The sequence below is a fragment of the Lagenorhynchus albirostris genome, chromosome 6 (genome assembly GCF_949774975.1).
Source record: "Lagenorhynchus albirostris chromosome 6, mLagAlb1.1, whole genome shotgun sequence".
Taxonomy (NCBI): Eukaryota; Metazoa; Chordata; class Mammalia; order Artiodactyla; family Delphinidae; genus Lagenorhynchus; species Lagenorhynchus albirostris.
Window position 1 is genome coordinate 66,968,520 of NC_083100.1, and position 12,652 is coordinate 66,981,171.

The window sequence follows — 12,652 nt, forward strand, 5'->3', positions numbered from 1 at the left end:
GGACCGTGATATCTTACCACTTTGAAGCTGATCCAATACTGAGATCTTAGGTTCTCTCTTTGACACAACTTTTTTGAGTCTAGCTTATCCACTTTCTCTTTCTTAATTGGATTTGTTCTTCATCCTCCTTATGAAGTCTAATTGATGATTTCTCTTCCTGTTGCTGCATTTTTCTTCATATTTGACCTGGATTCTGCATCAGTCATTTCTACCACATTTGTACTTACAAGGACCCTAGATTTTCCCCATCCTTTTGACCTTCCAGCATGTTTGCCTTCCAGGTTCCTAAACTGGAGTAATTTTCCATCAGTCAGCTTTTTGTTTCTGGGCCACCAACTGTTGTTGAATTGCTTCAGTTTTCTTATCTATAAAAAATGTTTTATAACTGAATTGTTGTTGGGATTAAATGAAATACTTATCAGTGCCTGGCACATAGTGACTTCCACCATTCTCTTCTGAGAACTGTTTTCCTTAACCCTGGGCGCTCTCCTTTCATTCCCCACCCTCAGGTTAATCTGACTAAAACATCCCTCTGTTTGTGGCACTCGCTTTGATAAAAGACTGTAGGGATGGCAATTCAACAAAGTAAGGAAGTCCAAGCTAACAAGCCTGGACACTGGGCCACCTTCTTCTCTTTTCCTCTGGAGTTAAGCAGTCTTTCCTTCACTACTCCCCTTTAAATAGCTTAAGCTTCAGCCGCATGACTCTTTGATTCTACAGATACTCTACTTTTTCCACCTCCACACTTTTTTTGGAAAGCCATTCCATCTTGAGTACCTTACCAGCCACATTTTATCCAGTTAATGTAGCTCAAGTGACAGTTTTGATTTAAAGGCTCCCTGATCTCCCCAGAATGAACTATTACCTCTGACTTCCAAACTCTTCTGACACTTTATACCATTGATAGGACAGTCATACCTTGTCCTATGCTATAATTTATATGTGTATCTTATCTTCTTAAATAAACCATAAGATCCATGCAGGTCTCATGACTTTTCTTCTTGGTGCTTAGCACATTTTCTTTCTTTCTTTTTCTTTTTTTTTTTTTTTTACAGTTTCTTGCAATGTAGTATTTACCATTTAGTAAATTCAGCATATTGTCTCCCTAAATCTTATATGTTGATGGAGGTAGCAACTTATATGGTGTGTCTTGAAGAGGCATTTGGATGGGTCCCAGTAGCTTTCCCAGAATCTCTTAAATATATTTCCTCAGGTAGAGAGTAAGGCAAGAATGCCCCAAATTCTGATTGCTTTTTAAATTTTGTTTGAAAAATTTAAACAAAACTTTAAATTTTGGGGCTGAAAAACTTTTCTGAGAGTAGAATTTGTTTTATATCAGTGTTTTTACTGGGGGATTTGATTTTGAGACTTTGTTCCTAATAGTTTTATCACTCAGGAATGACTCAAGTTGTAGACACTATGACTAATTTTTTTTTAATATTAAATGTTTATAATTACAAGTGGTTGTGTGATTCGGAATATTTCAGGAGTGTGATTCTGGATATCTCAGGAGTGATTCCAGATATTTTAGAAGGCGGTTCAGGATATCTTAAGAGTGTGATTTGGGGTATCTTGAAGGTTGCAGCAACTGTTGCCCCGTTATTTAAAAAAACAAAACCAAAAACTAACGTTTAACAATAACAACAAAAACAAAAATGTACAAATAGAAAAATTTATTCTATTTCTGAAAAATGTTAGCTACCTATGTGAAGACCCATGATATAGATAATTTAATTCTTCTGGGCTTTGTTACCATAAATGGAATAGGAAAATTTTCAACAAAATGATACAGGAATTTAGTGGGGGACTACAGAAGAATCATTTTAAATAAGTTTAAGGGCATAAGGTTTTCTTAGCTAAATCAGAGTTCCGTATGTTACTGTGAAGGATCTCTAATTTAATTTTTTGAGACCATCTCTTCTTAATTTGTCTAAATATTCTTTGTATCTTATATTTATTTTGATAGTATTATATATATATATATCTCCTTTGGAGAATAATATCAATATGAGCCTGAAATAAATATTTAGAAACTTATCATATGCTTCATTTAACTGTTCAGAAAAGTTTTGCTTCTCAAAATGTATTCTTGGGAAAGATTTTTAAAAAGATCTAGTTGTGGCAAGTGGGGGCCACTCTTCATCGCCGTGCACAGGCCTCTCACTGTCACGGCCACTCTTGCTGCGGAGCACAGGCTCCAGACGCGCAGGCTCAGTAGTTGTGGCTCACGGGCCCAGTTGCTCCACGGCATGTGGGATCTTCCCGGACCAGAGCTCGAACCTGTGTCCCCTGCATCGGCAGGCAGACTCTCAACCACTGCGCCACCAGGGAAGCCCTCCCCTCTCTTCTTATACAATTCATGCAGAGATATGCTCAGAATGTTTCATTTTCAAGAATGTAACACACAGCATTATTTTCAGAAGAATGCACTTGTTTGTACATTGATTTTTCACCAAAGAGCTTGTTCGGATTAAGGAACACAGTAAGATTGGAGGTGGTAATAGACTTTATGCTCAGGGGCAAACTAAAAACTTGTTATCCTGAATCAGGTTAGGAGCCTTCTGCAGGCTTACCAATCTTTTGGTACCAGAGCTTAGTGATATTGCCTCTTTAGTGACCAAAAGTCACCCGATGTCTGTTATCTTGCCTTTGGGATCCTTGACTTACATTGAAGATGGCTGAGTGGCAGCCTGAAAACTCTTGGGTATTTCTGTGTGTCCTGTTATTACGAATGATTGGATTGAAGGAAGAAGTACAGGTATATGTGTATATATATCTGTGTGTGTGTGTGTGTGTGTGTGTTTGTGTTTGTATCTGTGTGCTGGTCAAGTAAACAACTTTTTTCACCAGGCAAAGCAGCTCTGTGCCTTATTAAAAGTGAGCATTAAAGAATAGTACTGTTAGAGGCAAGCTGCCTAGGGGCTGTGCTCCTCAGAAAGTACCACACTATGCAATAGCCTAAGTGGTAGTGTCTACCAGTACTTGGGAAAAGTTAATTTTTAATGAAAATGAGTTTATAGGCTAAACTGGCATAGACACTACAGAGAAAAAGGAAGTATGTAGGTATGTTTGTACATCACTGTAGGTCCTTACCTTATAGTCAGGTGTCATTCTCACTGAATAAGTATTTTTCCTTTTTCCTCTTTCTCTGGGGACACATTAAAAGCAGTTTTCATTTGGGAATTTGATAAAAGATTGACATTAACCCTCTTTGTTAGCCTATAGGGAGAGCATTCTATGGGTATATTAGCATCCTCTCTCTCCTGTTACTTACGATATTTTATGACCTGAATACCATAAATAGGAATTTGCTTTGATATGAGCAAATTTTAGAATACCAGGAATGAAAACACAAAGAAAGCATAGAACTTGAAGTTAGAAATCTCAGGCTCTACGGTTTATTACATAACTTGCTATGTGATGTCAAGCAAGTCACCTCACATCTCTGGCCTTTAAGACCAGAGTTTTGAAGGGCACTGGGTGGGTCAGAGAACTAGCTCAGGAGAGTTTTACATGGACTACAGTGCCACCTATTGGAAAAAAGTAGACTATGAAAAACAACAAGAAATTACTGGATCAATGTGGGTCAATTTTAACTCACCCTTCTCCAAAAAAAAAAAAAACAAACCAGTAATACAACGAATGGTATGGATTGCAGAAGAGTTTCAGAATTTCGTATCATTCTTATATTTATTGAAAAATGTCAAATGACAGATGTGTGATGAATACATCATATAATAGGGTAATAGATTTCAAAAACATACTGCTAAAAATCTGTTGCATGGCATAATCACATTGAACTCCATAAGGATGCTTTAAATTTTGGTTTAGATACTTTTTCAATTGTACCTGCTTAAAATAAAAGTTGGAATTTTAGCTGTTAAGTTATTTAAGTGTAACAGTCCTGCCTGAGTTTCTACCTAGTTGGAATCCTGTACTCCAGGCTTTGGCACTCCCCCGCTGCCCTGAGCCAGGCAGCACGTAAGCCTCTGTTGGCTGATCGCTCTCCTGGTTTGAGAAACAGTGAAAGAATACTAACAAATGCCCTCCAAGTCCTAGGAGGGCCACCCTCATCCCTTTCCTTCCCTGGCATCTACACCTTATAACAATGACCCTTCTAATTTTACTTTTAATTTTTTATGACTATAAATGCAATGGTTGGGCCTTACAGAAAGTAGGAAAAGACAGATAAGCCAGAAAAAATACTTAAAACACCATGTCATTATTAAGGAGAAAGATTACAGTTACTAACATTGTGGTATATAACCTTTTACTCACACAGACATATACATAGACATACACCACACACACTCACAATTGTATATCTACACATATACCTATATAGGAACCTTTTCCTCTTTTGCCAATATGACATCATACTGTACATGCTATCTTGTAACTTGCCTTTTTTTTCTGTTAATAATTTCTAACTTTCATGTCAATGACATTTTATCTTATCCTTTGCCCATATTTGAGTTGTCCCAATTGCAGTGAGATATATTTGTGGTATTTCTCTTTTTATAAGGGGTATGTATGTATGTTTAATAGGTATGTTCCTAAATCACAGTTTTTATAAAGGTAATTGTTTATAATTAGATTCAAATGTAATATCCAAAATAAATGATCAAGGAGAGTTTAAAGTGGAGAATTTCACCTTTTTTTTTTTTGCTTTGAGAAATATCTGTTTCTAGTATTTGATATGACCTTTTATCAATTGAATACTACCCTGATCTATTATTGTCTTCGAATTTAAATTGTGTGTTACTTTCTTCAAAATGTTTCCTATTGCATAATTCAGTAAGCACGCTCAACTTTGAGATTAGGTTTATTTGTTTTATCTACCTGATCCACTTCATCTCATGCACACAAGCATAGTTAGCATTCCTGAACTCATTCCGAATTAGGTGGGTTAGCTTCATTTCTGAACTCATTACTAAACGAGGTGGGTTAGCTTAAGATAAATAAACATCAGTAACAATGGAGAATGTTTTAAAAGTTCCTATACTGTTATTGGTAAGTTTAATTGGGTTGTTGGTATGCATGTGTAAGGGACAGCTGGAACCAATTCAACTCAACTCAGTTTTGAGCATGGATCGAGAATGGGTAAAATACCTTATTAGATACTGGGGTAGATTTAAAGAATCATACTAAGGCAGAATCTTACTCATTCGGGTTCAACCCCTTATCAGATGCTTGAAATCCATCTAGTCATAAAAAAGACTTATCATCATCATCTTCGTTTTCCTATGACAGTCCCTGTTTGTACCTATTATCCCAGAGTAATTACTAATAGTGCCCCTCTTTCGATCTCAGGTGTCCAGATTGGATGATAAATTTCATTGCAACCCTATTGGTAAGTGACTTTGTTTAAGCACCTCTAGGGTTTGGAAATTCACCTACATAGTTGTTGGAGCTGATCTGAAAGCTCTTTGGCGAATCATGACTTTCATTTTTGATATCCAGGTGGATCTTAAAAACACAAAAATGGGAAGTCTTGTCTTATCTAGCAGGTAGTAAAACTAGGACAAGATTACCCTTAATATGTGTCATGAATGCAGGAAGGGTCACTGGAGGATTTTAGGGGGTAATTTTGTGATGCCATCAATCTATGAAGTAAAACTGCAGCAGATAGCAGATAGCCTGTTGCAAACCATCCACCCTCTCCTGAATCCTGATTCATGGGATCATGAGGCTAAAATGTGGCTGGATTAGGACTCAGGACATTTTGATCCTGACTGCACCCTAATTCTATTTATGCTTCTCATAATCTGTTTATGTAACTTCTCTAACGACAATTTTTTCATTCGTAAAGTGGGAGTAGCTTTTGTGGTGGTTGTGAGCTCAAATGAGATAATAGGTATGAAGTTAATGCAAGGGATCGTTTGTTTCTACAAGGAGTGGGAAATCTCATAGGGATTTCTTCCATTTCAAAGAAGAGTTTCTAAAGAGTTGTTTTTTTTTTTAAATCGGCCCTCTAGGCAGTCATAAGAGAAAAAAATCTGTAAATAATGCAAAGCAGACTCTTAAATAATAAACCAAAATTGAAAGTAATGTGGTAGTATAGAGGAAGAAAAGACTGTTTCTTATTTGAATGAGGAAGTAATGAACAAATTCAGCCAATCCTTTTCAACTTTTAATTATCTGGCTCGGGCTTCAGGTAGACTGCTGGCATGTGCTCCTACCTCAGCAAACAGGAGAACAAGCATCCTTCCTGTGGTGATCACGTGCTTAAACCTTTTTGCCAACTGCTGTTAGGTGCATCAGCTTAGGATAATTATCCTCAAACCAAAATTGCTGTTTTTGGTAGAAGTAACTTGGCATTCAGGTGGATAATTCTAAACTACACTCAAGAGATGGTTTCGTATTCTGTGGGAGCACTTTGTGACTAGTTAATCCCCCAAAGCAGCCCCATTGCATGCAGGGCCTGCTTAAAAGTTAATGTCCTGCCTTTATAGTGTTACAGCTCCTTTATGGTAGAGCCAGTCAGTAATTCCCACCCTCAGAATCCGCAAGGTCAGGGTCATCTCTTCTGTGCTTTTGGTGCCAAATGCTGAGCTTTCAATTAAATATTTCAAGCAATTGAACTGGTCTGAGGCTGTTTTCGGATAAGGTCTTAGCCCAACTTAATGCTTATATCCCACTTCTGTGTAAAGATGTACTGGCTTTAAGACACAACAGTGCTACTAGTCAAGTTTGTTAATTAAAAAACAAAAAGCAAAACGGCTTTCTCACCTATGTGGGTTTTTTTAAAGCATGTGAATCTCCTTTCAACAATTTCATCTTTTCGTGCATCAGACACTGAACAGAAATCTCAAATGCATATTATCTGCTATGTGTTTGAACTCGTGGATGTTTAAGCAAAATTACCTAAGAGATAAATAATCATTGGTTCCTATAAATTCACATGCAATGACCCTGACCTACATTGTATTAGGTCCTGGGAAGAAAGTCTGCTAAGAGGTGGTCCTGCTAGAGAGGAGTTCACATCTAGGTATAAATGGAACCCAGATAACATCTTTAGGTCATTCTGCTCTTTGAGGTCTCTGGAAGATTGACCTGAACCCTGTTCCATAAATACCCTTTATAATATTATTGTAAATTCCCAAGGGTTTATGTTCTTGGAGCCACCTCTGGCTTGGACTTTATATCCTTTTTTTGGATTCTTATTTTCCAGTCTCTACTTTTTGAAATGTCCTTTCTCTCCTTGATTTAACCCCTCTCAAAGCTACCAGGACCATAGCGATGGTTTGCGGGTCACCAGGGAGAGGTTAGTAAGTATATCACATACCAAATAACTTAAATGAGCATTTTAGGCCTTCTATGGAGTCCTTTTAGCAACGCTGCCACTTGATAGTGTCCCTGCAATCCTGGCCTCTTCCCATTGGCTGGCTCCTCTTTTCTGTCTCTTGTGTCATCTTACCCTTTTCTTCCCGCATTCGATTTAATCCTATCACCTCCTTATGAAATATATCTGGAACCTGACTAGTCTAAGCTATCACCTTCTCTCACCTAAATTTTTGCAATAGCTTTGTAACCTCAGGCTACTGTGAATACAGCAATCAGAATATTATCCTTTAAAAATGTAAAATAGATCCCATCACTGCTCAGAACCCTTTTGTGGTTTTCTACCTCACTTCATAAAATCCCAAGTCTTCACCAGGCCTTCCAGATCTATAAGAAAATCACTCTAATATCATGTCTACTGTTTTTACCCCAGCAGGCTGGTTTCTGTTTTTCTTTAAACATGTGGAGCACACTTTTGCCTCAGGGCCTTTGCAGTTGTCAACTATGCCTGGAACACTGTTTCCCCAGTATCCCATTCCATTCAGGTCTCTTTTCCAATGTCATTTTTTCAGTTAGGACATTTTCTAATCTCCTTCCTTATCTTACTTTCATCATGGCATTTATCATTATCTGGTATACTATATAATTTACTTGTTTCTTTATCCTCTTCTCTCCAGATCACTGGTTTGAAAACTATAGTATGTGTCAGAATCAGCTGGAGTGCTTGTCAAAGCACGTATTCCCGTGCCTCAACCCCAGAGTCTCCGATTCAATGATCTGGACTGGGGCTTGAGAATTTGCAATTCTAACAAGTTCCCAGCAACACTGATGCTGCTGATTTGTGAATCACACTTGAGAATCAGTGCACTAGAGCTACTCTGTCCAATACGGTGGCCACTCACCACATGTGTGTTTAAACTATTTAAATTTAAGTGAAATGAAAAATTCAGTTTGTTAGTCCACTAGCTCAGTGTATTTCAGATGCTCAGTAGCTACATGCAGTGAGTGGCCACAGTGTTGGACAGGACAGATACAGAGCATTTCTATCATTGCAGAAAGTTCTGTTGGACAGCCCTGCTCTAGAACATAAACTACATGAAGATGGATTTCTTTTTGGTTCCCCCGCTTCCCCCTGCCCAGAATTATATTCTCATATTTATATAGCTGGTCCACTTGGGCTTACTTTAGTGTAAGGAATAAGGTAGATACATAGCTTTTTTTTCCATCAGATTTTTCCCAATGCCAGTTACTGAACGTTCAGTTCTTTCCCCAGAAATTTGAAATATCATTATCATAGGCAGTATTAAGTCCCCATCTGTATTTTTTTCTGTTAGAGAACTTTCTGGTCTTTTGCATTTATCTGCCTGGGAATAGGAATATTTTCCAGACAAAATTGGCTTCTGGAATTATTGAATAAAAAGTTGAACCTGTAATTATAGAATGAGAGAATAAGGTTATAAAGAAGATCTGTAACTTTTACTTGCCTTTCCAAGAGTCGTTTATTAGAAGACATTTAGGCAGTGAGTTCAAAGGTTCTAGTCAGCATGCAACGTTTTGGCTACAAAAAAAGTATAGTATAGTATACTATATATACTATAGTGTGCAAAGATTATAGATGACCATATTGACTAAAGGAATAGGCCATAATTATAATATTCCTGGCCCATTATCCATCACCTTTATTAAATTAGAAAATTTATATATCACAGATAGAAATACAGTAATTCATTAAGGCATATCAGAAGGTTTAAATAAGAGTGTCAAATTGCTATTATCTTTAAAAAATTTTTAAGTATCTTTTTCCTTAAAGGTTTATATGTTTGTACATAAAGGGATGAAAAATTGTAGCACAAAAATAGGGATTAACAAAACAAAACTTTAAACTAATCACTATTTTTGTCTTGTTAACTTTTAGCGTATATTTCCGGCAGAGACTCTAAAGAACTGTACATTTAAGAAAGTAAAAGATGTTTGAAGTGTAAAGTTTAGAATTTTTCCATGAATTAGTTGGCACGTTTATATATAGAGAGAAAGAGAAATATAATCTGAACGTAGCACCATTTACTCATAGACCACAGTGGACAGCTCTCCATTTAGTTGGCAGTGAAAATTCTCTCCTCTTCCAGCTTAACTGTATTTGTAATTATATTGTATTTTTCTAGGCATTACCTAATCCTTCTTAAGTTTATTTACTATCAGGGAAAGAAGTACCATTTTCCAAATCTAGAATCGGTACGTGGAATCAAATTGCTATCATAGAGTACTATGTTACGAAAAAATGAACTTCAACAATACCATTATGTTAGTTTTTCTCTCAATGAAATTAAATATGTACTATCCAAAGCCAAAATTTGGGAAATTATAGAAAATTTATGTATGAACATACTAGATAGCTCAAGAGAAGGACATAAAACTCCTAAATATTACTGTGCAAGCATTTAATAAAGATATGGGATATGTATTTTGGGTATTGAAACATATTCCAGAGAACATTTTTTTTACTGAGGGACTTAGTCTTTTATTTATTTATTTTTCTTGGTATATGTATAATGGGTACAGCTTGTATGTGGGAGAGAGAAGGGAGGTGAGTGTACTATTATGAAACATACCTCTTTTTCCGAAATCAACTGGAATGGCTTAAGAATGGGCAACAACCGTAGAAGGTGAGGGTGAGGTAGGGTCTGAATCCAGGGGATGGTTTGAAAATCTATATAAAGTGTTTGACCTCAAGACCACACAGTGCCAGACAACTAATCCTTCCCCAGCAGGACACTGCCTGTCTGAATGTTGAACCAGACAGGCTACCTACCTGGGAGTTCCACTTAGGAGACTGGGAATGAGGTGCATATGAAAACAGATTACTAAATTAAAAATAGCATGCTGAACAGTGAGATTTTTAGCCTCTGTCAACTTTCTAAAAAACTGGTAGCTGGGTTCATATATCTACTCAAGAAATTGGAGAATTATTTTTTATTGATAGTTATACCTCCCATTGGAAAAAAAAAAATAGCTGGCCGCCTGATTACCCTCAAATGAAGCCCATCAACCTATATACCTCAGTTCATGAAAATAGGACTTTTACACAGTGTTTTAGTGCCTCAGTCTTAAATACAATCTAATAGCTTAGGATCTCCAGATGTTTGAGGAAAGCACATAATACAAAAGATTTTTTGGCGTGCTTTCCTTAAAGGCTGACAGTTAAGAAAGAATTGGAGCAGAAACTAACACCCCATTGTAAAGCAATTATACTACAATAAAGATGTTAAAAAAAAAAAAGAAAAGAAAAAGAATTGGAGACCACACTGTTCTGTTGATGCTGTGAATGGAAACAAAAGTCTGTGTCAACAGTTGGCGTCTGTGGAAAGGGAAGCAAAAAATTAAGAAGTGTCTCTGAATCTCAGGTTGGATTAACAATTCCCTATAGAGATAGGTTATGTATTACCATTAGTGTTTAACACTTAATCACTATTTAAAATTATCTCATACATTTACTTGGTTATTTTTTCATTGTCTAGCACAAGAGTCCATAAACTTTTTCTGTCAAGACCCAGATAGTAAAAATATTAGGTTTTGTGGGCCGTAAAGTTTCAGTCACATCTACTCGAATCTGCCGTTGTAACACAAAAGAAGCCCTAGATATTATGTCAACAAATGAGCACAGCTGTGTGCCAGTAAACCTTTATTTACAAAAAACAGGCTGTGGGCCCACTTTGACCTGCAGACTGTGGTTTGCTGACATTTGGTCTAGTCCATCTAGCAGAGTATTAGATCTATGAGAGAAGGTATGCCATAACAGTTGTACCATGTCTCCAGTGCCTAGAAAATATTAAATGCTGTTTGAATGAATTAAGAAATCTGTACGACACTCTTCTTTAGGGTTTGTGGGCTTCCTCATGTAGATTCTTTCTATGCTTTCTAAAGCCCAAAGGGTGAGAATACTTTATGCTTATGAGAACCAGTTTATAAGCTAAAGATTGCTCATATTCCAAATGACATTGTAAAGAAGCATCGGATAAGGAAGGGCTTTTCCTTCTACTGAAATCTATGATATGAAGACAAGTTGGCAGATAAAATATACAGAATTTTTAAACCAACACAAGGATCCAAGCTCTCTTGAATACTATTCAGAAGTTTTAAACTATTATAATTTTGTCTGCTTAAATATCTTGTAGTTAGATTTTTAAGCTGCTTTCACAAATAGTATTTTGCAGCCTTGTTTTATCTACTGAGGACAAGAGGCCCTAGGAAAAATGCTTGAAACAATAAATGTAACAGTTAATGAAATTGTTCTATGATCAGCATTACTCTTGTTTTACAGTAAACCTGTGATGGACTTGTTGATATTCCTCTGTGCACAGTATCACTTAAATCCATCAAGTCACACAATTGATCTGCTGTCAGCTGAAAAGAACCCCATTAAATTTAAGCCAAACACACCAATAGGAATGTTGGAGGTAGAAAAAGTAATTTTAAAGCCAAAAATTTTGGATAAGAAAAAACCTACACCTATAATACCAGAGGTAAGATTTTCACTGTAAATTTGGTGTCTTACAGCTAAAATACTAAGTTGATTTTTTTAGTCATTATCTGCAGCTCATTGCAAATGAAACAAAATTGCCTTTCCTGGTCAAATTCGATGTAAATGTGGCTATTGTGTTTTCCTGGGCCACTTTGTTTACAATTCACTTAGTTGTTTATCCTTGGATTAACTAGAATTTGGGGAATACTTCAGATTTTAGATGCTCTAAAGTGACCTATATGATAGTATCAGAATCTGACAATTATGACTATATTTTAAGCTACTCTTTTAAAAAGTTTATATTAAAAAAAGGTTTTATACTCTTTTAATACAAATTCCTTTAAGAATTTATTAAAATAATTTTTTGGCTTCTCTGTACTTGGTAAGCCGTAGTTGTAATTTATTTAAATTATTGTTAATTTGAGCTACATGATGGCTCAGTTTTCTGTGATGTATGAATTTTAAGCAAAAATTTTTAACCACAGTGATTCTAATATCAATTCTCCTTTATAAAATTGTTCTTTTTCTGTAAGCAACAGGGGTAGAAGTTTATGGGTTTCTAGAAATACTCTTTCATTAGGAATGATATTAACCATTTTTAACTTCACAAAATATATAAAGGTTTACATATTAAATTAGTAGTCATTTACATATGACTTGAGTAATACATTCTCATATTTTCTTCAAAAAATTAACTTTTTTGGACAATACTAAAACATTTGCTTTCTATAAAATATGAATATTAAATATTCACCAGGATATTGGGCTATTTTCTAGCAAGATATACATGCTACTTATCTAAATGGAAATAGTATTATTTATGCTATAACATGGGACTATATATGGTAT

General features: G+C 36.0%; 1 protein-coding gene across 6 annotated transcripts in view; it reads left to right on the forward strand.

Moving 5' to 3' along the window:
* COBLL1 (cordon-bleu WH2 repeat protein like 1) overlaps positions 1-12,652 on the forward strand; it is a 160,704-nt gene that overhangs the window by 99,386 nt on the left and 48,666 nt on the right. For 5 of the 6 annotated variants that reach the window (XM_060152751.1, XM_060152750.1, XM_060152752.1 and 2 more), the window contains exon 3: positions 11,603-11,804. The exons of the other annotated variant lie outside the window; for it this stretch is intronic. In XM_060152751.1, coding sequence (XP_060008734.1) covers positions 11,603-11,804 — 202 coding nt within the window. The remainder of the gene's footprint in view (positions 1-11,602; positions 11,805-12,652) is intronic. 6 annotated transcript variants of the gene reach the window in all.